Here is a 27,628-nt window from a genome sequence, read left to right on the forward strand (position 1 = left end):
ATTCAGTAATGTTACTTCCAGGCCAAAAATCATTCTAATAGTTCTCCTTGCTTAAAGGACAAAGGACAAAAGCCTCTAACAGGAAAGTAGCTCCTCATGATCCAGCTATTCTCTGGCGCTATTGTTTGTCTCTTCCACATCTTAAACCTGAATTGTAACCGCAAATTCCTGAGAACATGTTCTTTTATGTATGACTACCAAACATGATAACCTATCTACCTGGAATGCCCTTCCCTCCCTTGCAAAATTCCTATTCATCCTTAAGTCTCAAATCAAGTATCACCTTCCTTATGAACCATTCACCAACCAGACTCCTCCCCTTGCATGGACATAAACTTCTCCTTATTTCCATTTAACCATGCATATTTCTCCATTCAGTCACCTAAGACATCATAACAGTTTATTTCCCTATTTCCTCCTTAATAAGATTATTTTCAATGAGGAGAAAGATAGATCAACTTGAGCTTTTTATCTATAGGTCATAACAACGCCACACAGGCAAGTTCTCAAAAGATGTGTGCTGAGGGAATAAATAAAGGCATCCATCATTTCAATATATTGTTGTTCCTAGATACTTTAAAATAATTTTTAAGATTTATGTTACTAAAATAGAAATAGGTCTTAAACTATGCATTTCCCATATACACCATTTATATTTTTACCAACTTTCAAAAAATTATTTAAACTGATTTAAGTGAAAATTTAATGTATCTGTGTCATATGGATGATAAAATAAATTCAGCTTGTAGTTTACTTCAACGTAATACTTTCCAAACTTAATGAATATATTTTAATTCACTTCCTTTAAGAGAGCAGAATTTTCAGAAACATTTTCTTAGAAATTTCTTTCACTCATATCTCAACTATGCAACAAATAAGGGGCAGAGAAGAATGTAACTTAATATTGGTCATTAGCATATATAAAATGTTTTATAATTCCAACTTTAAACTAAGATCTGGGTGTAACTCAAAAGCCTTAAGAAACTTTTTGGCAGGGAGTGGTTTTTTGAGACAGTATTACTATGTAATCCAGGCTGGCCTCAAACTCAACAATCCTCCTGCTTCAGTCTCCTGAATGCTGGGAATGCAGATCTGTTCTACCACATCTGGCTAAAAAACATTACTTTTAAAAGCTTGGGTATTTTTTTACCTTAGGCATGTTTGAAACAGGGTAAGAAAGAAAACCTGGAAATAAATTTTAACTATTTTTTTAGTCACTGAAAGTATTTGGAAGAAAAAACCTGAAGAAATTTCTAATTACTTTAATGATGGAAATTAATGTAAAAATATCTATTTTATTGATTAACTTACACATGTAATTGACATCCTAAATTGTCAAGGGGAGTCACCATGCACTCAAACACATTTAGGTTTGATCTGGGGGAGATACAGTAGCTCTGGAAGGTTTTCTAAATGAAAACTTTTGCTTTTATGCATTGCCTTTATCTTTTTGTTCACCAAATCCTCATTCACTGCTCAGAATTTCTTCTTCAGTTCCATTCTCACTACTCCTACTGCCATCGCTCAGATACTATGGGTCCTTATCACTTTATGTGCAAAATTACAGATGTTCCCCCCATGCCCACATGCATAAACATAATACTACTGTCTGGGAATGCAGCTCAGTGGTAGAGTGCTTGCCTAGCATATATGAGGACTGGGATTTTTATCACCAGTACTGAAAAATCAAAAAAATTATAGAAGTACAAAATCATAAATATCTTTGAGTTGGAAAGCACCTTACATAATCTTTATTCTAACCTCATCATTTTATAATGAGTAAACCAACACCCAACAACTTCCTAATGTCATATATCAGACAATTAGTAACAGAACTGGGCTACTTTTGAATGAGTGGATTGCTCCCTCTCTCCTTAAGCTCAAAGTTGTAAATCTGAAATACAAAGTCATGCTTAATTCAGTCCCTAGTCAACTATCTTAATGTTTTTAAATCTATCTCTTAATGCATAGGTTATCAAATTTAGCTAAGTAGGTTTGCAGCATCCTTCCCATAATTTAACATTTTAGCATTCCTATCCCAATACTGGGAACTCTTCTCTCCAACTAATTAAAGCTTACCAAACTTATAAAAAGTCTTACAAAGGTTGTTTTCTCCAAAATTTAACATTCCTACCCATGATTTGCCTGTTGATCTTGATATTTTGACCCCATAGTCATAGACAATTTGATAATTGAATACATGCTTTCTTTTCCTTTTTTTTTTTTTTTGGTGGTACTGGGGGGATTGAACTCAGGACTTTGCACTCTGCAGGCATTTTACCACTTGAGCCACATGCTCAGCCCTTTTTGCTTCTAGTTATTTTTCAATACAGTGTCACGTTTTTGCCCTTGCCATTCTAGACTCGATCTTCCTGTTTATGCTTCCTAATTAGTTGAGATGACAGGTATGAGACACTGCAGCCAGCTATCGGCTGATACAGGATCTTCCTGACTTTTGCTGGGGCTGTTCTCAAACTGCAATTCCATCTCCTGAATAGCTAGAATTTCTTTTCCTTCTAAATGAATACTTAAACACTTTTTAAGTTGTTCTGTCAATCACAATAATAGCTGTTGCATTCACATACATACACACTCACACACCATTTTACCCAGTCACATGAAAGCCCACTCTAATTTCATCCATTGATTAAAACTCACGAATGATCAGAAATTAAATTTTACAATTACTAAAATGAAATGAAAATATTTTTAAAAGGATTATATAATGAAAATTCAAATTTCACCTTTCTTTTCAAGCTTTCTTATAATTTCATCTGTTTCATTTTGTTTCTTTTTGTATAAAATTTTCAGTTCTTCTATTTCATTATTCTTTCTTTCTAAAATCTACAAATGAATGTAAAATTCTTTAGTATAATGAATTAAGTTTAGAATACACAACTTTTCAAATGAGCACAATGTATTTTGCAAGTCTATCTTAGTCAATCTCATAAATGATTTCCTCCCAAAATTGTAAAAGGTATCTTATAGTACACTGGGGAAATTATTAAATATACTAGAATAATTTATTTTAAATATGTTATATGTTTGGGATTTTCACCTATCAATATGTACGGAATTTTCATGTATCAATTTTTAAGGACAGCATAAATAATTAAGTGATTTCCTTAAATATAATTCAGAAATTAAACTGTCATAAAATGGCAGAGAGAAGCCATCAGAAACTTGACATACTGGAATAGTATAATTCATTCCACTGCAATGGGATAGAATCTTTCACTAAGCATGTCCGTGAATCCTCCACAAGTGTTCTTTCACCATTTTACTGCACAATGACAGAAATTCCTAGATACATGGGAAGATGACATGTAATAGGCTCCCTTTATATCTAGCTGTGCTATTGTGAACTAGAAAAAAATTAGCTCAAAATATACCACAAGTTGCATTAAAATTTACATAATTGATTTATATTGTACCAGAGGCTTTAAATTTAATGATTATATACTTCAAAATATATTTATACCTAAAAAAATCCAAAGTAACCAAAATTCAAGAAAGATGGCAAACAGGAGAAAATGGTTCACAGGAGCAAAAAGAAAACCAAACTGAGGCAGGAGCAGGAACATTCACTTTTCTAATGGTAGAGCTATATTTCCTATACACCCAAAATCAGGTAAAAAGAAAAGGTTGTTCACCAACTAATTTTTTCTTAGTGTTCTTATTACCAGCATTTTATTTTACCTCTCCTTATCTGCATCTCACCTCTAAGGTAATTTTTTTAAGAGCAAGTTTGACCCTAATTTCCATGAAGAAGAAAAAAGGAAGGAAGGAAATGTATAAATAAAACAGTCTAAAATTTATTCCTCTCCCATTCCTGAGATTTAGAAAATGCCATAAGCAACAAATTGATGAATATACTTTCCAAATCTGGCATACGGTCAAGGATTTCATCTATGTTTTACCTTGGTACTTCAAATTAGTTACACTGCCTTCTTCTTCACATAGAATTTCTTTTAAAAGAGAACTTCCTAGAAATAATTCTATGATTAACTGTTTTCTTAGAATAGATCTTTATAACAAACAAATTACGGAGCCTATTTCAAACTCCTATCACTGATTATCCCAACTGCATCTTTAAAATTCATTTATCTTATACATCAGTATCTTATATATCAATAGATTCTGTCTCATTTGGATATAATATATTAAAATTGTATTACTGACTCAAACAAATTTACAATAGGAAAATGTTTTATCTAAACAATTTAAGCTAATGTAAAATTCTAATAAGACCAAAAAGTATTATTTGCTTTTAACGTTTCAATGAAGCAAACCAGAAAGGAAAAGTATTAAATTATTTTTTTTTATCATGCCTGTAATCCTAGCTACTTGGGAGGCTGAGATCAGAAGGATTGCGGTTACAGGCCAGCCAGGGCAAACAGTTTGAGAACCCCCATATCCAAAATAACCAGAGCAAAATGGACTGGAACAAAGCAGCAGAGCACCTGTGTTGCAAGCATGAAGCCATGACTTCAAACCCCAGTCCCACATAAAAATAAAAAATTAAATATTTTCATCTTTCTAATATGCACTCAGTGGTTTCCTTCTTGGAAGTAGAGTCCAATGTGAATCTGACTACTAATAGATTTTCTGCTTCTGAGAAAGCATGTGTATATGATGCTGTTCCCTCAACCACCTGCCTCTTGTCTCTGATTTGTTCTGTTCTGGAAAGGGTCTCCCTCTATAACCCAGGAACTTGAGATTCTCCTGACTCAGCCTTGTGAGTTCCAGATTGAAGGTATATGCACCATGCCCAACTCCACCTCTGTCTCTATTACTCAGTTTGATAAGCAGAATCATAGGCTTAGTTTTGAAACAATATATACAACCTTTCCATTTGGAACAACCTTATGTATTTAAAATACACACATGATCTAGGAGTACAGCTCAAGTAGAGCACTTGCCTAGCATGCACAAGGCCCTGGTTTCAATCACTAATCAAAACAAAAACAAAAACACAAATATATTATCACTAAAATTTTTAATTGTTACTAAAATATAATTACCAACTCAAATTTCATGTAGCATCACCAAACATTGAAGACTTTTGCTGAGTCTCTAAAGGAAAATCAAATTTTATTTGAAAATACTGAAAGACTGGAAAGCATAAATCTCCACGAGCTATTCAAAAATGTAGCCTTCATTGTCAGTGCAAGTTTCACAACACATGTAGTTTTACCAAACAGCACTAAATCCATGGAGTCTTTTCAAATTAAAAAGAAGAGCCAGGTGTGGTAGTTGAAGCCTATAATCCCGGCTGTTTGGGGGGCTGATATGGGAGGGTGGCAAGTTCAAGACCTGCCTGAGAAATACAGTATGACCCCTATCTCAAACCAATTAACTAATTAAAAAGAAAACTATAATTATCAGAAAATTGAAAGACTATTAGGATTAAAAAAACTCTTGTAGTTATAGTTGATGCAACATTTCAAATGTCATAAAAGGTAATGAGAGAATGAAAATAAAAAAGCTATGAAAAATCCAGCTCTGAATAGTTGAAGAACTAAAAGTTAACATAAAAATAAGGTTTGAAATATGACACATTTTATAAATGAAGATTACAAATCAACTTTTGCAGGGATGTTACTTTAGCAAATTTCATTTATATATTATAAAGCATCATAAAGTGATCTCATAGATGGACAGATGCATGAATCATCACATCTAGAAAATTTATATATTCAATAAAAATGAGTAATACAGAGCTTACCTTCTGGACATCAGCATCATGTTTCTGTTGTAACTTAAGCTTTTCTTCATGAAATTTTGCTTCCATCATTTTTGTTTTCATGTCCAGCTTCAAGAAAAAAATTTTTAAAGTATTACTAATTTACTCTTCCCTTTGGAAAAAATACACAATTAAAATATCACTTTCAGGACCAGGCATAGTGGTTCATGCCTGTAATTCCAGCTAAACAGGAGACAGGTACAAGGATAATGATTTGCAGACAGCCTGGGCAAAATTTAGTGAGAGTCTATCTCAAAAAATGAGCTGGGTGCTCACTTCAACAGCACATATACTAAAATTATAATGATAAAGAGAATATTAGCATAGCGTCTGCACAAGGTTGACAAGCAAATTCATGAAGCATTCTATATATTTTTTTAAAAAAATTAGCTAGGCATGATGGCTCACACCTATAATTCCAGCTACATGGGAGGTGAAGGTAGGAGAATGGAGATCCAAGGTTTTGCCAACCTGAGCAAAAGCAAGACACCCTATCTAAGAAATAAACTAAAGCAAGAAAGGACTAGGGGTGTGACTCAAGTGGTAGAGGGCTTACCTAGCAAATGCAAGGCCTTGAGTGCCAACCCCAGTTACCACCAAAAGAGAAAAAAGTAAACTAACATCCTCTATAAAAGCAAATATCATGTTCCACTTTTACCTTGTACCTGTGGTCACAGGTTTAGCAATCACATTACATATACCAATATGCTGACTATACATTCTTTCAATTATTTCCAACCTAACTAAAACTCTTTAAAATAAATTTCACTTGGTTGGCAAAGCTTACAATATACTAGGTACAGATTCTTCAGTATTCCCTCCTCCTCCTTTCTACCCCTCCCCCAGAAAGTCATTTTATAGAATTATTCTGCTTTTATGTTGAAATCCACACAGCACCCTAGATTTTATTATTTTTCACTTTAGTAGGTCTCTTCCAACCTTTATTTTCCTTTGTGCGCATCTACATGCTCATTTCAAAATACTCTTATTAACCTATGTATTGAAATGTTGATGATTTGAGACTGAGTATCAAATTACTGACAAATGTACAACTGTCTCATCAGCTTCCAAGGTCTCCTTCCTGGAATCATAACCTTGATTCTCTCAAGGCAGTGACTTCATCTCCTGTCAAGCATTTCTTAACAACTCCTTTTCTCCCAAACCAACACCAAATGCAACAGCATCCTGAACAAAGGCAGCAAAAATGTAATCAATGCTGGCAGATAATGAGTGCATACTAGAATTAAAATAATAGCAGCAATGGGTTTTAAGAGCAACATAAAACTGATAATTTTGATTGCAAAAATATTTGGCCATCTGTTATCTTACAATTTTAAAGAATATGTACATTGGAGATAGACAGACTTCATTTCTAACTCTAACTTAATCCCAGCACATATTAACTGTTGTGATTAGAGCAAGTCATCCCACTGACACTATTTTTTCCTCTGCTAATTAATGACAATTATTGTTACCTCAGTGGTATACAACATTATCTTCACTGAAATAATTTAAGTGAGCATACTCAGTACAATATGTGGCACAAAGTAGGTATGCAGAAGTATTAGTTTATAACCTTCAGAAAAATGCTCTTCTAAAATATTAGATATGTCCTTTCAAAATAACTTCACAAAATTTTTTGAAGTATGTTTTAAATTTTCAATTACTGTTTCAAATATAAAATAATCAATACAAACAACAAAGCAGATATGCATGATCAAGATATCAAAATGAAATTTTTAAGTTTTACATATTAAAGTCACATAATATAGTCATTAGTTTTAACCATTATGACTATGGAGTCCATTGTCTCTTTCCTACACAAAGAAAAAAAATCTGAAGGTTTCTCTTCTCTTGCCTCTAAATCATGCAGTTCTTCCTCATCTTTACAGACAGAGGGCTGGGTGATCTAACTCTGTGGGAAGATCCTTAACAGAATAATTTTGGGGTCTATTAACAAGGAATTAAGGGCATGGCGGTATACACATGCAATCCTAACTACTTGAGCGACAGAGGCAGGAAGATCACGAGTTTAAGGTCAGCCTGGGCAAAGTTAGTGAGACACCAGCTCAAAAACAAAATACAAGCGCTCAAGTGGTAGAGCACTTGCCTAACATGAACTTGGCCTTTTGTTCAATCCCTCAGTACAGCAAACACACACACACACACCAATAACAAAGCCGGACAGGTGTAGGTGACAGATCCTCCCCACCCCCATAACACCTTGTAAAGAACTTATACTACCACATCTTCTGAAGGTAACCCTAAATGCCATGTGGCTTTCCTTCATACCCCAATCCTCCCACTGAGGGACAGGGACAGAGACAGGGAAAGAAAGGGAAGGAGAGAGAAAGAAAGATTTGCATATTATTTTCAAGATCCTTTGTAGATTAGAAACATCATGCCCCCTAAAAATTCCACTGTATATTCCCTTAGAACAAAGACAGTCTTTCATAACCACAGCACAGTTATCAAAATCAGGACACATAATTTTAATACAATAATATATCTAATGAAAATTTATAGACAATTGTTATAAAGTACTACAACAACTGCATTTATAGCTACTTTTTCCAGATCCAGGATCCAATCCAGGACCTTGTATTGCCTTGGTTGTCATACCAAGTCTATCTCCTTCCATCTGGAACAGTCTATATGTATGTGATTTTTTGATGTTTTGGGAGACAGTCTAATAGCCCAGGCTAATCTAGAACTCACTTTGTAGCCCAGGTTGACCTCAAACTTGTTATCCTCCTATCTTTGCCTCCCAGGTGCTGGGATTATAGATATGTACCACCATACCTGGCTCAGAAAATTATTTTAACAAGAAATGGATAGTTTAAAAAAGGAGACAGCCAAGTGCCAGTGGCTTATGCCTGTAATTCTAGCTACTCAGGAGGTAGAGATCAAAAGGATCATGGCTCAAAGCCAGCCCAGGCAAACAGTTCTGGATACCAAGTGGTTCAAGTGGCAGATCACCTGCCAAGCATAAGCCTCTGAGTTCAAACCCCAATACCATCAAAAGAAAGGAGAACACTGAAAACTCCAAAGTGGAATTTCTAGTAACTGAAAGGGGGGAAAATCAGTAGTGAGCTTAACAGAAGACTTGACACAGCTGAAGAAACTGTAATTTCATGACAGACTAATAGAAAAATATCTAACCTAAACAGCTGGGGGTGGCGGAAGCCTGATGATTACAAAAAAAAAAAACTTTAGGAACCTGTGAAAGAAAAATCAAATTGTCTAATACAAGGAAACTGAAGTACTTATGAAAGAGAGTGAGAATACGGAAGGAAAACATTTAAAGAGATAAGGGCCAAAATTTTCCCAGGTTTTATTTACCAAAAAAAAAAAGTCCTGACAGCCAGGCAGGATGGTAAATGCCTCCATTTCCAGTACTCAGGAGACTGAAGCAGAAGTATGACACAGTCAAGGTCAGCCTATGCTGCACAGCAAGAGTGTGTGTGTGTGTATAAAGGTTCTGCTCAGCCTTTTGGCTAAGATCATGTGTGGGGAAAAAAACTGTCTTAGAGAATAAGATGCTCAGCAAATTTCACTCAGAATAAACAGAAAGAAAACAACATCTAGAAATATCAAAGTTAAACTTAAAGTTGCAAAAACAGATAATGGAAAAGAGACAATGCATACTTGAGAACAATACTAAGAATGACTGCTTGCACACCATCAGAAACAAAGATCAGAAGGCAATAAAATGTAAAATGAAACCTACAGATGCTCTTTAAAAATTAAATAACCTTTTAAAAAATAATAAGATACCACTTTATATTGCTAAAATAAATTTTTAACTGACACTATCAAGTGTTGGTGATGATATGGAGTGATAGAAACCCTTGTACATTGCTAAAAGGAGGACAAAATGATAACAATGATTTGGAAATCAGTTTAGCAGTTTTTACCAAAAGAAGTGAAAACTTAAATCGACAAAAATTGTACACTCATTATTATAGCAGACATAGTCATAATGCAGTAAACCAAAAACAATCAAACGCTGAGTAACAGATTAATGAATAAAGAAATTATGTTATATTCATGCAACAGAACATTACTCCATAATGTTAAAATTAAGAAAAAAGCAACTACTAATGCATACAACATAAGGCAGAATTTCTTACACTGTGTTGGACAAAAGAAGCTAGACACAAACAGAGCAAATGATGGACGGTTCCACGTGCCCTCCACTCACTCCTTTCTAAGCTCATTAATTCTCTTTCCCTGCCTTCCCATTCTTCAACCCTGCTGCTTCTTCTAATTTTATCAATTACCTCTGAACACTAATGATTACAGACATAATATCAGCATAGATGCCCCGCATAACATATTTAAGACAACTTTTTATGGGAGAAAAAAGGGACAAACATAAAATCTATATAATTTGGGGATAAAAAAGAATATTTTAATTTACATAATTGCATAAAGTGATGGAAAACACCACAGGTAATAAATTTCCTCTTTATACTCTTCAATTAAACTTTAAAATAATAAAGCTGATGAGGTCAATAAAAAATCAGAGAAAACTTAATGTATGTAGCTATTATCTGTCATTAACTCCAAGATTTAATTACCTATAAAATGAGCAGAAATTTGCTTGGGACAGAACACAAATAAAAGGTAAGAGGAAAGTGGGCAAAGCACACAGAAATTAAAAGTAAACACTGGGTTGGTTACATACTATCTGCAAGGTACTGTTCCTACAATTTATACGCATTATTTCATTTAATTCTTACAACCTTCTGAAGTAGGTACTTTTATTTTGGCTCTTTTAAAACTTGCTCAAAGTCACACCACAAGAGAGGTATGAAGTCTGGATTCATACTCAGGAGTCTCTATCTGTCTAATAAACTGAAGTTATATTACACTGAGTAGCTTTTAAAATGAGGGCTCACCTATTTTAAACTTCATAAACAGAACTCGAATGAGGAAAAGAAAATATACTCACTAAGTAAATAATCTTACGGTTTTAATAATAACTATTTCCTGGGACAGAAAACCTGGCCCAGTTGAGGAGAAAGTAAAGGACAGAACAAAATGCATAATCATTACATTCTTCTAAAACACTATTGTGGTTTAAATTTTTTTCTCTGAAGACTTTTTAATTTTTAAAGATTAATTCAGGGCTTCTACCTTCTTTAGTCCTATTGTTTGAAGCTTCATTTTATTTCCTTGATATTCATTTAGTAGAACTTAGTAAATCCCAATTAAAGGTCATATAGCAGTAAGAAGATGACTTTTTCTTATTTTTTAAACTATTTTCTTTTTTAAACTACTTTCCAATAAGTATTCTACTCTGTCTGCTTCTACTTCATCTCCTTTCCTAATTTGTTTTTCACTCTTTATTAAAGCTACCATTTCAAATGTCACAATGACATCATTTTCATGTCATTTAAAATTTAATGCCTTTAGCCATTATCAGTCATTAACCAAGATTTAAATTACCTATGAAATAACTCACTATGATTAACCCTGTTTCTTTCTTTACCTCTCCTAGGCTTCTGTGGTAAGTGTTGCAATTCTGCTTCTCCTCTGTCCTGGGACAATGTTTCTCTATCTCTTTTGCATTATCCAGTTCTTCCAGTACATGAAGGTGGGCATTCCCCAGACAATCATCTTCCCTACATATTAATATTTGTCTTTCGTGATCTTGCCTGTTTAGCCTTCCATGTGGACCAATCCCAGTTCTCAGTCTCCAGGCCTTATCTTTCACAGGTTTCAACTATCTCCTAGTCAGTTCAAGCTAGCTGTTCCTATAGTACATCAAGTTCAATAATCAGTAAAAACAGTACCTACTATGCACAAATAAGTTTCTTATCTTTGACTCCTTCTTTTCTCTCATCCTCGACATCCAATGTGTCACCAAGTTCAATATCAGCAGACATTGCCTCATTTGTGGCCTTACTGTTAGCACCTAGTAGAAGGAATTCTTTATTAACCCTCACCTCAACTGTCAGAAAAGCCTCTTTACTAGTTTCCAATCTTTCTCCTCATTAATCGATCTGTGAAATTACTGCCAAGTCTCTTGTCTAAAGCACAGTTCAAAACTTCAGTGGTTCCCTCTGCCTTACTGACAGCAACATACATTTCTGACTTTACAACTCTCTATTTCTTTTCCCTTAATACACCAGCCAAGTGTTCTATGAGCTCCAACTATACACATCCTTGGTTTCTTGTTTCCCTGTCTTCTCTGCCTATTAAAATCTCATGTGTGATTCAACTCCTGCCTCAAATGTCACTTCCTCCATAAAGTCTCAGACAAATGCAATTTCCCCTTCCTCATGATAGCTCACATTTCCTATTCTGTATTGCTTTACAGTTGATTTGTGCTCTTTCCTTCTTTCCTAGAACTGAAATATAAGTTTAAGGGATTTTCTCATAATGTTTATTAAATAAAATAATTATGAAGTAACATTTATATTCCCTTTATATTACATATATGTATAACTGTAATTATATATACTTGTGTATATATAATAAGTTTTAAAATTTTTAAAATAAAGGACTGAGCCTAAAATATAGAATCTTTAAAGGCAGGCTAAGAAAAACAGTGAGCCACCACAGAGTATGAACAGAGAATCCTTTCTTAAAACAGCACATAAAGAAGTGAGTGCTATCTTATTCCATCACTAGAAATATCCACTGCTCCACTTATTCCCATCTACCAACCTTCCAATGTTAGAGATTTCATTTGGTACCTAAACTATCCATCTAAGTCATTTGTCCTCATCAAAAATTTTTACAGTGAGAATTAGTTTGGATAAATGGAAAGGGAAAAAGACTCATCTCACTGGACCAAATCTCTAGAAGATCCTCTCAATTACTTGAACCATCTCAGGGTTAAACAACCCACTTCTAGAAAAAGAAGTATGGATCAGGACTGACTTCACAGTAATTACAGTATATGCAAAGTCATCCCATGGAAAACCTCCTGCTGAAACAAAAACTGAAATTGGATTCACTTTTGAGACAGATGGCTTTCCCACAAGCTGTTTTTAGAAGACTTTCTGAAATTTCTACATAAAACTTTAAAAAATTATTTACACAATTCATTTGATTCCATTTTCTCTGAAGTATTTACTTCAAAGAATAGCTCTGAGTTTGGACATTCCTACCAAATGAATAAAGCTAATAAATATGCTCACTTATTTCCAAAACAGTCACCTTGGTGTAAAGGTCTCTTACTTACCTTGTAACTAGTTGAATTTTAGGACAACTACCACTGTCATTGTTCATTTTACTCAACTCAGTATTTCCAAGCTTTGCACTAAGAGCCTAATTAATTTTTTTAGATGTTCACTCAGTTAGTCAACATTACTCCTACAGAGGAACAGATTTCTATACAAAATGTTATTTTTCACTATCAGGTATTTTACACGTGCAAAATTTGTTTAACACTAGATACTAAAATTAACAGAATATAAAAATAAAAATAATAGGAATTAATGACTTTGTAAAGGAAAAATATATTAGAGATATTTAGGCAGCATCATTCACATATTTTAAAGTAACAAGGTCAGACACAGTGGTATGCACCTGTAGGTGAAGGCAGGAGTATCACTTGAGTCCAGGAGTTCACAACCAGCATGGGCAACACAGTGAGACAGAGTCACAAAAAAAGCATGTGTGTATATATGTGTGTGTGTGTGTGTACATATATATGTTACACATATGTATATAATACATAGTGAATATATGTGTGTATATGTACACACATACATATGTTTTTATATATATAAAGTAAAATATCAGGGAATTCCCCTTAATGACGATCAGCTACCTCAATCATGTCAAAAGGAACCAAATGTACCAAAAAAATTTACTTTGGTAAGACAGAATAACTACAAACTCTACAAGCTCTCAGTGAAGTCTAGAATGTACCCACTATAACAATACTGAAATATTGCTTGTATTTGTTTACTTGTAACTAAATTGTATAGCATAAAAAAATCTAAAGCATTACTGTCATCAACCCTCCCTATTGACCAGCTGTTTCCAAAACACTACAAGTGAATGAAGCATTTGATTAGTCACACTTTCTTTCTATGTTTCAACAATCATCACTCATCAAATTTCAAAAGTGATTCATAAAGCAATCATCATTCTACTTATTTAGACACCTAATTGTTACAATCACCTTTCTAGAGAATTTTGTGAGTTACTATTTAGAGGAAATTATCATATGTTAGTAATTAATATTCTCCTGGATTAATATCTCCAGTATATCCTACTCTCAAAACATTAGTTTGTAACATTTCATAAGGACGACTGTTATCAATTATGCTCATTCATAATCTTAGCACAAAAATAAGTCATCTCTCATGTTATCTATCCCCACAGATTAGAAACATATGGAATTCTCCTAAACAGTAATTTTAATATTTCAGAACTTACCACATTAAAAGAAGTAACATTTAAATGCTGGACACATACATAGTACATGTTGGCATTTTTTCTAATTTGTAATATTTATTTGTATATCATACACAAACGTAATTCATATAAAGAATAAGCAATTATATTACATAGTGAGATTTATTTCATTTCTCCACATGCCTTAGTGTTTATTTTCTTTTTGAATTTAAAACCCTTTCTTTCTCTTCCCCGTTTGGTATTCTATAATATCAACCTAGTATTGTTATAACCTTAATAGAGGGTAAAATCCATTCAGACATATCCACCCACTGACTCATCAACATCTAGGATATTAGCAATGATCTAATTCTTGCCTGATAGTATTCCTTTGTATAATTATTTATTAAATGTGTGACAATGTATGTAACTAAATTATAAATTTCATAAGGAATTTAAAAATACCAGCTCTCTAATTTATTATATCAATTGATTATATAGCTTTATTTATCTTGGATATATTTAATGCTACTTTTAACTAGCAGATTCATAGGAAAAGAAGCCTGTTGGAAAATGGGTACTGTGGCACATACTTATAATCTTGGCACTCAGGAGATAGAGGCAAGGATATTGTGCATTCAAGGTTAGTCTCGGCTACACAATGAGACTGTCTCAAACATAAAACAAAAAACAAACCTAATTGGGTATTACATGTTAAAAAGAAGGAACATCCCATTTTAGGCAAGAGGTGGAAGGTGAAATTCAAAAGAAATTTTCTATTTTATTTCACAAAAATAGCAATTTCTACCATTTGTTTTCTGAAAATTGATGGTTGTTTTAAAAGCTGGTCTCTTCACCTAAAAAATTAGCTAGCATTTGTTGCCCTTAACACAGAGAAACTAAAGCAGATACCTTAAAAGCAACTGAGGCCAATAGGAAAAGGGGACCAGGAATTAGAGAAAAGGTTAGATCAAAAAGAATTAACCTAGAAGGCAACACACATGTACAGGTAATTAATGTGAGTCAATTCCCTGTATAGTTATCCTTATTTCAACCAGGAACACTTGTTCTGTCCTATTATTGCCTATACTCTCTCTTCAACAAAATTAGAGATAAGGGCAAAATAGTTTATGCTGGGTATTGAGGGGGTCGGGGGGAGAAAGACGGGACAGAGTGGGTGGTAAGGGAGGGGGTGGGGGCAGGGGGGAGAAATGACCCAAGCTTTGTATGCACATATGAATAATAAAACAATAAAAAAATTTTGAGTAGCAGGAAAAAAAAAAAAAAAGCTGGTCTCTTCTTGTTGTGTTATCCCTTCTTTCTTTTTCTGTAACAACAGTTTTCCAAATGTCATACTTTATGTCAGAAACCTTTTCTCTGATTACTAAAGTTAATAAATAAATAAAATAAAACTTCTGCATATTGCTCACTGTCACTGAAGTGAATATCACAAGAAATGTGCTAGCAATTACAAAGGCAAACAAGTCCACAAATGTTTGTGAATGGTGGACTAAGTTAAAAAACTTATGTATGTTTTCTCACAACATCCAAAATAAATTGAAAATTTGAAAGAGCATCCTAAAATATTTTATATATGTATTTTTAGTCACCAAAACAAAACCACAGTGATTATTTAACTCTGGTAAAATGATACTGTAAATATTACTCATTTAACATCTAAACTACCTTGCCCATAATTAGGAATTTAAAATGAAAATTGTGCTTATAAAGCTTGATTTCTTAATGCTATTAAATATTTTAAGACTCTAAGTCTTTAACAGAATTAAGTACTTCATTAAATGTTTCATGATACAGTGTATTAAATGTTTAATGGAATTTAAGAAAGCAAACATAAGATCATCTTCTAAAGGAACGTAAGATGTTTCACGACTATGCATTTAAATTTAAGGGATAATCCGAATTAGGAAACTATATCTGGAAAGCAGGGGAAAATAATGATAAAGCAATATGGGTGTTATTTTCTGTTTAACAATGAAGAGGTTTAAAAAAAAAAAAAAAACCTTGTTCTGGCACTGAAAAACTTTTACAGAAAAATGCTTGTTTCACATTAATAATACAATTAGTATCTTTGTATTTGTAGAGACATTCTAAACTGCTACCTTCATTTGGCTCCTAATGCTTCCACATTACCTTTGACTTTTTCTTTTCACATAATAAATTCCTTACTTATACCTTATAACAACTGTTTCAATTGGCTTCCCAATCTTCATTTTTATTTTAAAAATTAAATCATTTACCATACTAAGCTTAGAAAATCCATCATTTCAATTTTATCATATAAGATATAATGTAATACTCCAAAGAAATAGAGATCTATACAAAGATAGAGGTATAAGGATATTCCTCTGAGAATTATTTATATCAGTAAAAATTATAAGCAACCTCAATATCTAACAATAGGAATGAGTAAAGTTAACTAAGGATTCTTCCAAAATAAAAATGCAATACCCTTATTAAAAGTAGATGTTTGGAACTGTATAAAACAACATGTACAAAATCATCCCAATTTTCTAAGTAAAAAAAGTGATTATTGAATAATAGGGAAAAAGTAAAAGACCATACAGTAATTTATCAGCATTTTTTTATTCCCAAGTATGATCTCATACCTATATATATATATATAACTATTTTCCAAACAGTTTTCTTCAACAAATGTCTATATAAATTATAATCAGAAAGTCTACTTTAAAAAGACAGATAAAACTAAAATAGTTCTCACACTGTGGAACTAAGCATATACTTTCAAAAGTTTTATGATGAAGAAGAAAATGTGACCAAAAATTTCATCAAAATAAATCAGAAGTTACTAATTGTACAAAGAATTATTTTTAGAAATGTACAATAGATGTATTTTAATATATGGAGTAAAGTGATGTTTACATGAAAACCTCTGAAGGATGTGACAAGCACTCCTACAGTATGCTAAAAAGAAAAACAAAAACATAAGAGTATGGAAAAAGATAATGCACACACATTTACAAAATGTAATAGATTACAGTTTAAATGTTTTTGCTTTCAAAATACATCTGGATAACACTGATATGTTTACTCCTGATCCATACTGTCATCATAAAGAATAAACATATTATTGCATGATCAGTTATGGTGGCTCACAGCTCTAATCCCAGGAGGTGAAGATAAGGAAGATCACAGTTTGAGGATAGTCCAGACCAAAAGTTAGTTATCAAGACCCCACCACAATCAAGAAGCTGGGCATGATGACTTGCACCTGTGATCCACGAAATCCTGATCTGAGGTCAGCCTCAGGCAAAACCCTGAGACACTACCTGAAAAAAAAAAAACTCAGCCAAAAATGGGTATGGCTCCAGTGGTACAGCACCTGCCTAGCAAGCACAAGGTCTTGAGTTAAAAACCCAGGATTTTTTTTTTTTTTTTTTTTTTAGTTTTATTGTTGGGGCTTTAAAAAAATAATCTTGTTTAAGTTATTCTTTCCTGTGCTAAGGTCATTAAGATTTTATCTGGTATTTTCTTGGAAATGTTTTAAGTTTTCTTTTTTATTTAAGGCTATCTTAAGGTGATTTTTTTATTGTTTAATTATTCATATATGCATACAAGGCTTGGGTCATTTCTCCCCCCTGCCCCCACCCCTCCCTTACCATCCACCCCACCCCTTCCTCTCCCCCCACCCCCTCAATACCCAGCAGAAACTATTTTGCTCTTATCTCTAATTCTGTTGAAGAGGAAAAAAAAAAGATATTTCATACAAGACAAAAAAGTTTTAAACCACTAAATTCTTTTAATTATTCCACAGCAAACAGACTCAATAATAAGAATAAAAAATAAATTTAAAAGAAGAAATGGTTAAAGATGAGTCAGAATGATTTTTTAAGTAATTAAAGGCAATTTTGAAAAAGGAAAGAAATTCAAAACAAGAGCTCAAAAGAAGGTATATCTGAATATAAGAAGTACTACTCCAAATGGTCTTTTAAAACCTTGTATTTATTTCAACACTTTTTTAAACACCAGGAATGCACAAAAAAGAAAATCCTGAAACCATGTCAGCAAGATGGTGTAGTAAGACATTAAAACATTTATCCCACCATAGAAAAAACAATTTGGACACCCATCCACATGTGAAAATGTCTTCAGAAGAGCTAAGAAAACCAGGTGAAAGATTAGAGCCTCTTGAGAATAGCACAGAAATAAGAAGATGCATTGAAGAGGGAAGGAAGGACAGTTTTGCATTACCCACATCACTGCCCCCTCCCCAATTCCAGTGGAAGATGAGGAAAGTGAGCACCAAACTTTGCCTCCAACACCCAGTATCATGTCAGTCCCAATAAAATCCAGCACCAAGCTGACTTCCACAGCCCTAGGCTCCAGGCCTGCCCAGCAGTCTTGATTCATGGGCCCATCCTATGGCCACACCTACCCAGCAGCCACAAAACTGATTGTCCTACCACCAGGCTGACCCCAGGAGCCAAAGCATTGGGCCTACCACAGCACCACAACAGTGGCCAGACTTCAGGGTGGCCGTATGTAAACTCTATGCCAGTACCCACAAACTGAACCTCTAGACCAAACCCTAGCACCAGGCTAGATCCCACAACCCTAGGTTCCAGGCCCCCTTGGCAAAATCAGACTCTAGACACAGTCCACCACAAGGCCAGCACCAGGGGTCCTGACCTCTGAACTGCCCTCAGCACCAGTTCAGACCCCACAGATCCAGGCTTTAGGCCTACCAGGTACCAGGCCATTCCCTCCCTGCATCCTTGTTTATCAGGGTAGTACAGGCCAACTTCTCTGAGCCCAAGATTCGAATCCAGGTCAGCCCATATAGACACAATCTTTAAACTTGCCCCCTGCTCTAGGTCAGCACCCCTGAAACTGGGTCAGCCTCTGTGGACCCAAGATTTAGGCTGGACCCTATGGATACAGGTTTCAGACTTGTCCTCATGAACCCAAGCTCCAAGCCTACATACATGGACCCAAGCAACAGGTCCAACCCAGTGGATTCAGTATCCAGACCAACTCTATAGACCAATGCAGCACATACCTGCTGAACTAGGGACCAGGCAAATCGCCAACAGCAAGCCTACCTATGATCCATGCAAAATGTCCTGACCAGACTCACTGGATAGGCTGACTGGTGAATGGCTTTTGCAGACAAAGCCAGCCAACAAAGACTATAATAATTCCCTGCCTCTTTAAATGAATAAACATCCAAAAAAGGAAAAAATACAAAGGAAACATAATGCTAAAAAAAAAAAAAGAACCTAAATCCCCCCAAAAAAGAAATAGAGATACATGAACTGCCTGCCAGAGAACTCAAAACAGCTCAGTGAACTTTAAGGTAATAAAATAATTCAATAAAATCAGGAAAACAATAAATGACCAGAAATTCTGGAGCTGAAAACTATAATGAATAAAATGAAACAAATGCAGTAGAAAACATTGACAGTAGAATTCATTAAGGAAAAGAAAAAAGGTTGAACTCAAAAACAGGTTTATTTGAAACTATAAAACCACAGGAGAAAAAAGAAATGAAAAGGAATGAAAGATACTTTGGGGTTTTAAGGAACAGAATCCAAAACAAATATTCAAGTGAAAGTATCTCAAAAAGGAGGAAAGAAATCATATTTAATCATAGAAATCATATTTTTAAAATAATAGCAGTAAAATTCTAACTCTGATGGAGAAATATACATATACATATATATGTGTGTATATATATATATGTGTGTGTGTGTGTTTGTGTTTGTGTGTGTGTGTGTGTATATATATATATATATATATATATATATATATATATATATGTCAAAGGTCTCCAATCACATGCAATCCAGATGAGATTGCACTGAGTCAAATTATTATCAAGTTGTCAACAAAGACAGAGAGGGAATTCATGTTACAATCCAATTGTGAACCATCAAAGACAAAGAGAGCAGCAAGAGAATACAAGCAAATCACATACAAGGAAGTTTCTACAAGGCTAGCAGTAGATTTCATGGCACAAATCTTAGAGGCCAGCAAGAATGGGATGGTATGTTCAAAGTGTTCAAAGAAAAGAACTGGCAAATACGAGTACTGCACACATCAAAGCTGTCCTTCAGAAACAAAGGGAGGTAAGAATTTTCCCAAATAGAAGCTGAGAAAGTACATCATTACCAGATCAGTCTTACAAGAAAATGGTAAAGGGAGTCCAGGTAGCTCAAAGAAAAGGATGCTAATGCTAACAAACTGTTCAAACCATATGAAAGGATAAAACTCACAGTAAAAGCAGCACACAGTCAAACTGAGAATATTCTGGGTTAGGGACATGGCTCAAGAAGTAGAGCACTTGTCTAGCAAGCATGAGGCCCTCAGTACAACCCCAGTACTTCCCACCCTGAAAAAAGAATATTCTAATACTGCAATGGTGGTGTGGAATTAATTTGTATCTTTAGTATAAAGGTAAAAGACACCACTATTAAAACAATGGCCACAATAATTCTTAAGAAATAAACGATATAAAAACGTGAACTGCAATATAAAATGAGGGTGGGTAGAATAAAGTGAACAGTTTTTGTATGTGATCAGTTAAGTTGTTGTATTAGTCAGCTTTGGTTTACTATGAAAGAAATACCTAAGTCAATTATCTTATAAAGAAAGAAGGTTTATTTGGCTTCAATATTCTGGAGGTTTCAGTCCAAGATTAGGCAACTCCATGGCTTTGAGCCTCCAGTGAGGGTACCATATGGTCACGGTGGGAAATACGTGTCAGAGCAAACCAGTCATTTCATGAGTTAGGAAAACAGAGAAAGGACAGGACCTCACACAGGAGCATGTCCCCCAGTGACATAAATGTCTTTCACTAGGCTCCACTTTAAAACAGTCAAAGTACTTAACAACAGTGCCAACTTGGAGCCCAACCCTTTCACACATAAGTCTTCAGAGTACACTACCTATATTCCAGCCTTAGCAGTTATTAATGCTTGATTAGCCTGTTATGAATATAAGGTGTTTTAGAATAGTCTTATGGTAACAATAAAGAAAAAAACTATAGTAAATACACAAACAGTAAAAAGTAAGAAATCAAAGTACACCACCAGAAAAAGTAAGCTAATCACAAAGAAAGACAGCAAAAAAGGAAGAAAGGAACAAAGGAGATGCAAAACAACTAGAAAACAGCAAAATGACAGTAGTTAAGTCCTTACCAGTGAAAAATTACCTTTAATGTACATGGATTAAATTCTCCAATCAAAAGAAATACAGTGGCTGAATGGGTTTTAAATAAAACACAACTATATGCTGCCTATAAGAGATAGACTCACTTTGTATATAAAAATATACATAGACTAAAAGTGAAAGATTCCATACAAATGAAAATTAAATGAGAACAGAGGTAGTTAGATAAAACTGACGTTAAAACTATAAAACAAGACAAAGAAGATAATTATGTAGCTTTAAAAAGGCTCAATTTATCAAAAGGATACATATCATCTATAAATATATGAGCATCCAACATAGAAGCAGTTAAATATATAAAGCAAACCTTAGTAGATATGAAGAGAACGGTACACTATATAATACCATGAGGGTAGGGAACTTTAACATTTCCATTTCAGCAATGGACAGATCAATCAGGCATAAGAATGAATAAGATAATATCCAACTTTAGGCCAAATGGATCTAAAAGGACATTCATACAACAGCAACAGAATATACATTTGTCTCAAGCAAGAGAATATTCTCTAAAAGGGTAGAACAGGTTCTGCCTGGAAGCGAGGGGAGTTGGGGGGAGAGGGAGGGGATTGGGGCAGGGGGCAGAAATGGCCCAAACAATGTATGCACATATGAATAAATGAGTAAAAAAAGAGAGAGAATATTCTCTAATACTGATCACATATGTCAGGCTACAAAACAATTCTTCACAAATTTAAAAGTCTAAAATCATATCATATCAAGTATATTTGCTGACCACAATTAGGATGAAACTAGTTATCAATAACAGGAGGAATTTCATAAAACTCAAAAATACATGAAAATTAAACAACACGCTCCTAAACAAACAATGGGTAAAAAAGAAAATCTGTAAATGAGCATGGAAATACAACATACCAAAACTTATAGAACACAGCAAAGGCAGTTGTAAGACAGAAGTTTATAACAAGGAATGTCTACATCAAAACAGAAGATCTTGACTTACTGTTAAACATCAAGAACTAGAAAAAGAACAAAATAAGCCAAAAGTTAGTGGAAGAAAATAAATCATAAATATCAGAAAAGAAATGGAGACTAGAAAAGCAAATAAAAATATCAATGAAACTAAGTTAATTTTTGAAAGACAAACAAAACTGATAAAACTTAGCCAGACTGAGAAAAATAAGAAAACATACATTAATAAAATTAGAAATAAAGCTTACATTGACACTAATGCCACAGAAAAACAGGGATAAGAGACTACTGTGAAAAATTACTCACCAATATATTGGAAAGCCTAGGAGAAACATATACAACCTACCAAGACTGAATCTTGAAACTTTGAACAGATCAATAACAAATAAGGAAATTGAATCATTAATAAGTAATTTTCCAACAAAGAAAAGATCAGAATCTGATGGCTTCACTGCAAAAACATGGCAAACATTTAAAGAATGAATACCAATCCTGCTCAAATCACCTTAAAGTGGATTAAAGACTTAAATGTGAGACCCGAAACTGTAAAATTACAAGAAGAGAACATAGGGAAAAGATTCACAACATTGGTCTGGATGAGGATTTTTAAAATTTAGCCCCAACATGCAGACACTTTTGTGCATCCCAAAAGCAAAAATGGACAAATGGGGTTGCATCAAGCTAAAAAGCTCTTCACAGTCAAGGAAATAATTAACAGGGGGAAGAGAAAAACCATATAATGAGAGAAAGCTTCTGTAAGGCATACATCTGCTATTAGAATAATAACCAAAATATAGTTTCAAAATATAGAAGAAACTTTAAATCTCTATAGAAGAAAAACAAATAATGTGGTTACAAAACAGGCATAGGACCTAAATAGAAGACATATATTGCTAATAGATGCATTTTTTAAAATGTTGAACATCATAGGGAAATGTTTGCATCATTAAGGAGAGGTAGGCAACAAGAGGCCTGCCAAGCAGGTGGCCAGTACTACAGCCCATGGACCAGGCCATGGAAAAGCAGCAGTAGGTCCTCAGCAGCCAAGACAAGAAGAAGTAAGTCCTAACCATGCAGGGGACTGGGTTGCTATGACTTCCCAGCAGCATAAAGCTTTTTGCAGTGTTTCATACCTTTGGAAACCCTGATGTATTAGCCAGAACATGCTTTTCAATGGGACCCACGAAGCAACTGAAGAAAATGTTTGAAACAACAAGATTGCTTGCAATGGTTTTGTGCCACTGTGCTTCGTGTTTGCCCCGTATATCGCTCTTTGGGTATAGGCTGCCATACACGCCATGCGCAAGGGATGCAACACTTAAACGCTACTGCTCTCTCCTAACTTGAAAGTCTGAAACTGGAATGTTGACGGTCTGTTTTGAAGCAGGCTGTTCGAATCTTCACTCCAGAGGCAACTGCAACAACAGCCTTAGACCATTTTCTGAACTGGTAAAGCAACACACTGGACTAAACTGTTAAGTGATTGTAGCTTTAAATTCACTGTGTCACTAACCTGCTCTTCTCAAAATAAGGAGATTTTTAATCATTGCCAATTGTAAATTTTTACCCAGTTTTTTAATCTTTCCAAAACAGCTTTTGAAATGTGAGTATATAAGAGATAAACCTGCATTGTGAGATATAGTCAGCTTATTTGGCTCCTTTTAAATGTCTACATTTTTAAAGATATCTTTTCTTAATTTTAAAATGAGAAACTTTATACTTGAAGCCTAAATTTTCTTACTACATGTAATAAAAATAATACAGGTAATAACAAAATAAACCCACCCCCGGGGAAAAACACACAAGCAGCCATCACCTCACATCTGTTAGAATGGCTAATATCAGAAAGACAAATGATAATGCATGCTGGCAAGGATGTGGAGGAAATGGAATCTTTGTGCACTGGTGGTGGGAACGTAAATTAATAATCATTATGGAAAACTACATGGCAGTTCCTCAAAAACTAAAGATGGAATTACCATATGGCACAGCAATCCCACTTCTATATACTTATCTAAAAGATTTGAATCAAAGTCTGGAGGCATGGCTCAAGAGGTAGAGTGACTGCCTAGCAAACACAAAGAAAGCCCTGAGCTCAAACCCCAGTAGCACCAAAAGAAAAAGAGGAATAATAAAAGATTTGATGTGATGCTGATTTCTTTAGGGGCTGCAGTAATTTGCATTCACACTAACAAGTTTGAAGGTTCCTTATCCCTGCATCCTCACCAGCAATTTTGTTTGTTTTCTTGATGATAACCACTCTGACTGGGGTGAGATGGAATCTCAAAGTCATTTTCAGTTGTATTTCCTTTATAGCTAAGAATGTTGAACATTTCCTCCTGTATTTAATGGCCATTTTTGTTTCTTCTTTTGAGAACTGTCTGTTCAATTCATTTGCCATCTATTTATTGGATTATTTGTTGAAAGTGGTACTCTGAAGATTAGCTGTTCATGTCACAGGTAACCTGTAAACACTTGGATTTTCTTTGTTATTATGATATAACAAACTTCCTCAAAACTCAAAAATAAAGATTTGAATCAGTATCTGCACAGTCATGTACAATGCAGCAGTATTCACAATAATCAAGTTACGGAATCAAACTATGCATTCATCGTTGGATGAATAGATATAGAAAATGTGGTATACATACATAATAAAATACTACTCAGCCCTTAAAAAGGAAGAAATCTGTCATTTGTAAAAACATGGATTGAAATAAAGATTATGCTAAATCCAACAGGCCAAACACAGAAAGACAAATACTATATGTTCTTACTTTTATGTAGAATCTGAAATAACTGAACTTATAAAGCAGAGAGTAAAATGGTGGCTACCAGAGCCAAAGCCTCAGTTAGACAGAAGGAATAAGTTTGATTTTTAAATCCATTGCATAGCATGTGAATACAGATAATATTTGAATACTGTGCATTTCAATATCACTAAGAGAGTAAGTCTTAAATGTTTTCATTATAAAAAGTACATTGTCATGTATTAGCTACAGAATAGCTTAACTTAGCAAATAAATTTTAGTAGTAGAAAAGTAAGAATGATAAGCAACAATAACAGTGAATTGAGATAAAAGGCAGGCTTCACTGAGGTCAAAGATGCTGCTTCTAAAAACTGCCATTTCTTGTGCTGAGAGAGTTCCTGAGCATGACCCTGCTTAGTAGGATTGGAGCTAGGACACACAAGATGGGACCTGGACATTAAAAAACAGAAAAAACAAACCTCCCTCACTTACACTGTGATTCTGTATTTGTACCAAATACCATCTTTCCTACTCTGCATCATTTTTCTTTCTAGATACTGAAAACGCCTATTCCACAAAACATTAAAAATGTGTTAACTACAAGGTACATCAGAAATACCTCAACCCTACCTCTTTCTCATGCATTCGAGAGAGAAAATGATCATCGTGGAGACTGTTAGACTTCCTCAGGCTGAACTTGGAAGTCATCTAGAGAATCAGAAAAAGTCACTTAATACTTTTTCAGGCCTGGTTTATCCTCAACTTGAAAGTAAACTAACAAAATGCCTGAAACCCACGTCAAAATAATATTAACATTGGAGAAAAAAGTAATTTATTTGCTTTCAAGTGATAGGATTAAAAAAAATAATGCTCCATAATGTGGACCTACACTATTTTCATTAAAAACTTTGTGTTTTATTTAAAAATACCTGTCCCTAGAAAAAGTCCAATGGAATTCTCACTTACCAGAGAAACTGGGAGAGGCTTCTGTCTCAGGTAACGAGGATTTTCTATCTGAAAATTTAAAAATAAAATAAAGAGCTATTAATTTTGGAGTTATTTGATAATTATTTCATAAAATTAGGCTTCTATCTGAAAATGTTTTCTATATGTCTAAATATTTAGTTGTTTTCTAGATGAATATTACATAATACATCTAAGTGAACCTCTAGCAAATAAAAGTATAAAACAAACTCCTTGCATGCATAAATAACACCCTCATGATCCTCTCACTGCCTAACTACCCAGTCTCATCTTCCATTACTTTTTTTGGCAATATTAAATTGTACATAGAAAAGGGTTTCATCATGATATTTCCATAACATGCATACAAATGTACATCATCTTCCATTAATTTCACCTCACATTTTATTCTCTTAAAATCCCCAATGACTTACATTACCAGAACATAGGTCTTTTTGTGTCTCTCTGCCTCTGTAAGTTTGTTTTTTACATTCCTCCAAGCCCCATAAGCATTGACCTATCCCTCATTTAAATCTCAATTTAATTACTACACTCCCACACATACTTAGTATGTGAATCCTTAAACATACCTCTATAATAGAAATACTCTCTTTTGAGACTCTCCCAACATCATATTTTCAGCTTCATCTACCTCATAACATGCCCTGCGTTCCAAGGATACCACTCCCTTGCTTCATCTTGAAAGCACTATACTCTCTCCCATGTCTGACTCTTTGTAAAGTATGAAATCCCTCCAACTTCTTCAAGATTCACTGACTAGAAACTGAGTTCCTTTTACTCCAGTACTACCCTGGACACTCATCCTCTTCTATGCTTTAGGATCTATCTTCTCTAAAAGAATATGGGTTCTGGAAACAAAGACATAGTTGTCTTGTTCACCACTCTATCCCTAGCATCTACCACAGTGCCCAGCAATACTCCTTAGGAACAAAGCAGAAAGAAGGAAGAAAAGGAGGAAAAAAGGAGGGTACAAACCATATCTAGTAACACCCTCCTACCAGCTCCTAAAGTATCCTGTGTCCACTCTCTTAGTTCTAATATAGTACTTCAATTGTTTATCTTAAAGGGGATGATCTCTTTTAAATTTGCAGCCCTGGTATCTAACAAAATATCTAATGCATACTAGCCTTTCAATGAAATATTTATTAAACTACTATACTTTGTGATAAAGTAGCTATACTGATTGCTATCCCAACTATTTCATTCACAAAGTAAAAATTAAAAAATCATTACCACAGTAACCTAATTTCTTCACATCATAAACTCACAATTTACTACATGGATAATCATACAATGTACAAGAACACTAATTATGCCTCCAACCTAAGGTAGTGGTTCCCACCCTGGAATATACACTGTTAGGATTAAATGACAAATTTTTTTGAATATATATTATTCCCATGTTGTTTTCAAAAAGCTTCCCAAATAATCTGCATAATCACAGAAGATGAACAATCCACAGTCATTTGACAATAAAGGTAAAGATGAATAAAGAATCAATTAAGCAAAGAATATAGAAGCAATAGGCTTAAAAACAGAATATAAGTAAGACAGAAAGGGGTCTCTGTATAAGCAGATAGGATTTAAAGAGTAAATGTATTTTAGCATCTAGATTAGAATAAATATACAAAATGATTTTCTTTTACCT

General features: G+C 34.1%; 1 protein-coding gene and 1 non-coding gene across 20 annotated transcripts in view; one reads left to right on the forward strand and one right to left on the reverse strand.

Annotated features, from left to right (window-relative positions):
- Cep112 (centrosomal protein 112) overlaps window positions 1-27,628 on the reverse strand; it is a 459,140-nt gene that overhangs the window by 362,713 nt on the left and 68,799 nt on the right. For 10 of the 19 annotated variants that reach the window (XM_074045308.1, XM_074045310.1, XM_074045309.1 and 7 more), the window contains 4 exons: window positions 25,963-26,010; window positions 25,627-25,704; window positions 5,729-5,815; window positions 2,745-2,844 (listed from right to left, as the gene is read on the reverse strand). In XM_074045308.1, the coding sequence (XP_073901409.1) occupies window positions 2,745-2,844; window positions 5,729-5,815; window positions 25,627-25,704; window positions 25,963-26,010 (313 nt within the window). Of the gene's footprint in view, window positions 1-2,744; window positions 2,845-5,728; window positions 5,816-25,626; window positions 25,705-25,962; window positions 26,011-27,628 lie in introns of those variants that run through there. The other 9 variants (XM_074045312.1, XM_074045311.1, XM_074045301.1 and 6 more) reach the window with 4 other exon arrangements.
- Window positions 6,015-6,121, forward strand: LOC141414310 (U6 spliceosomal RNA). Its single transcript, XR_012439370.1, has one exon. It is a non-coding gene; the product is annotated as a U6 spliceosomal RNA (small nuclear RNA).

This window comes from Castor canadensis, chromosome 11 (genome assembly GCF_047511655.1).
Source record: "Castor canadensis chromosome 11, mCasCan1.hap1v2, whole genome shotgun sequence".
NCBI lineage: Eukaryota > Metazoa > Chordata > Mammalia > Rodentia > Castoridae > Castor > Castor canadensis.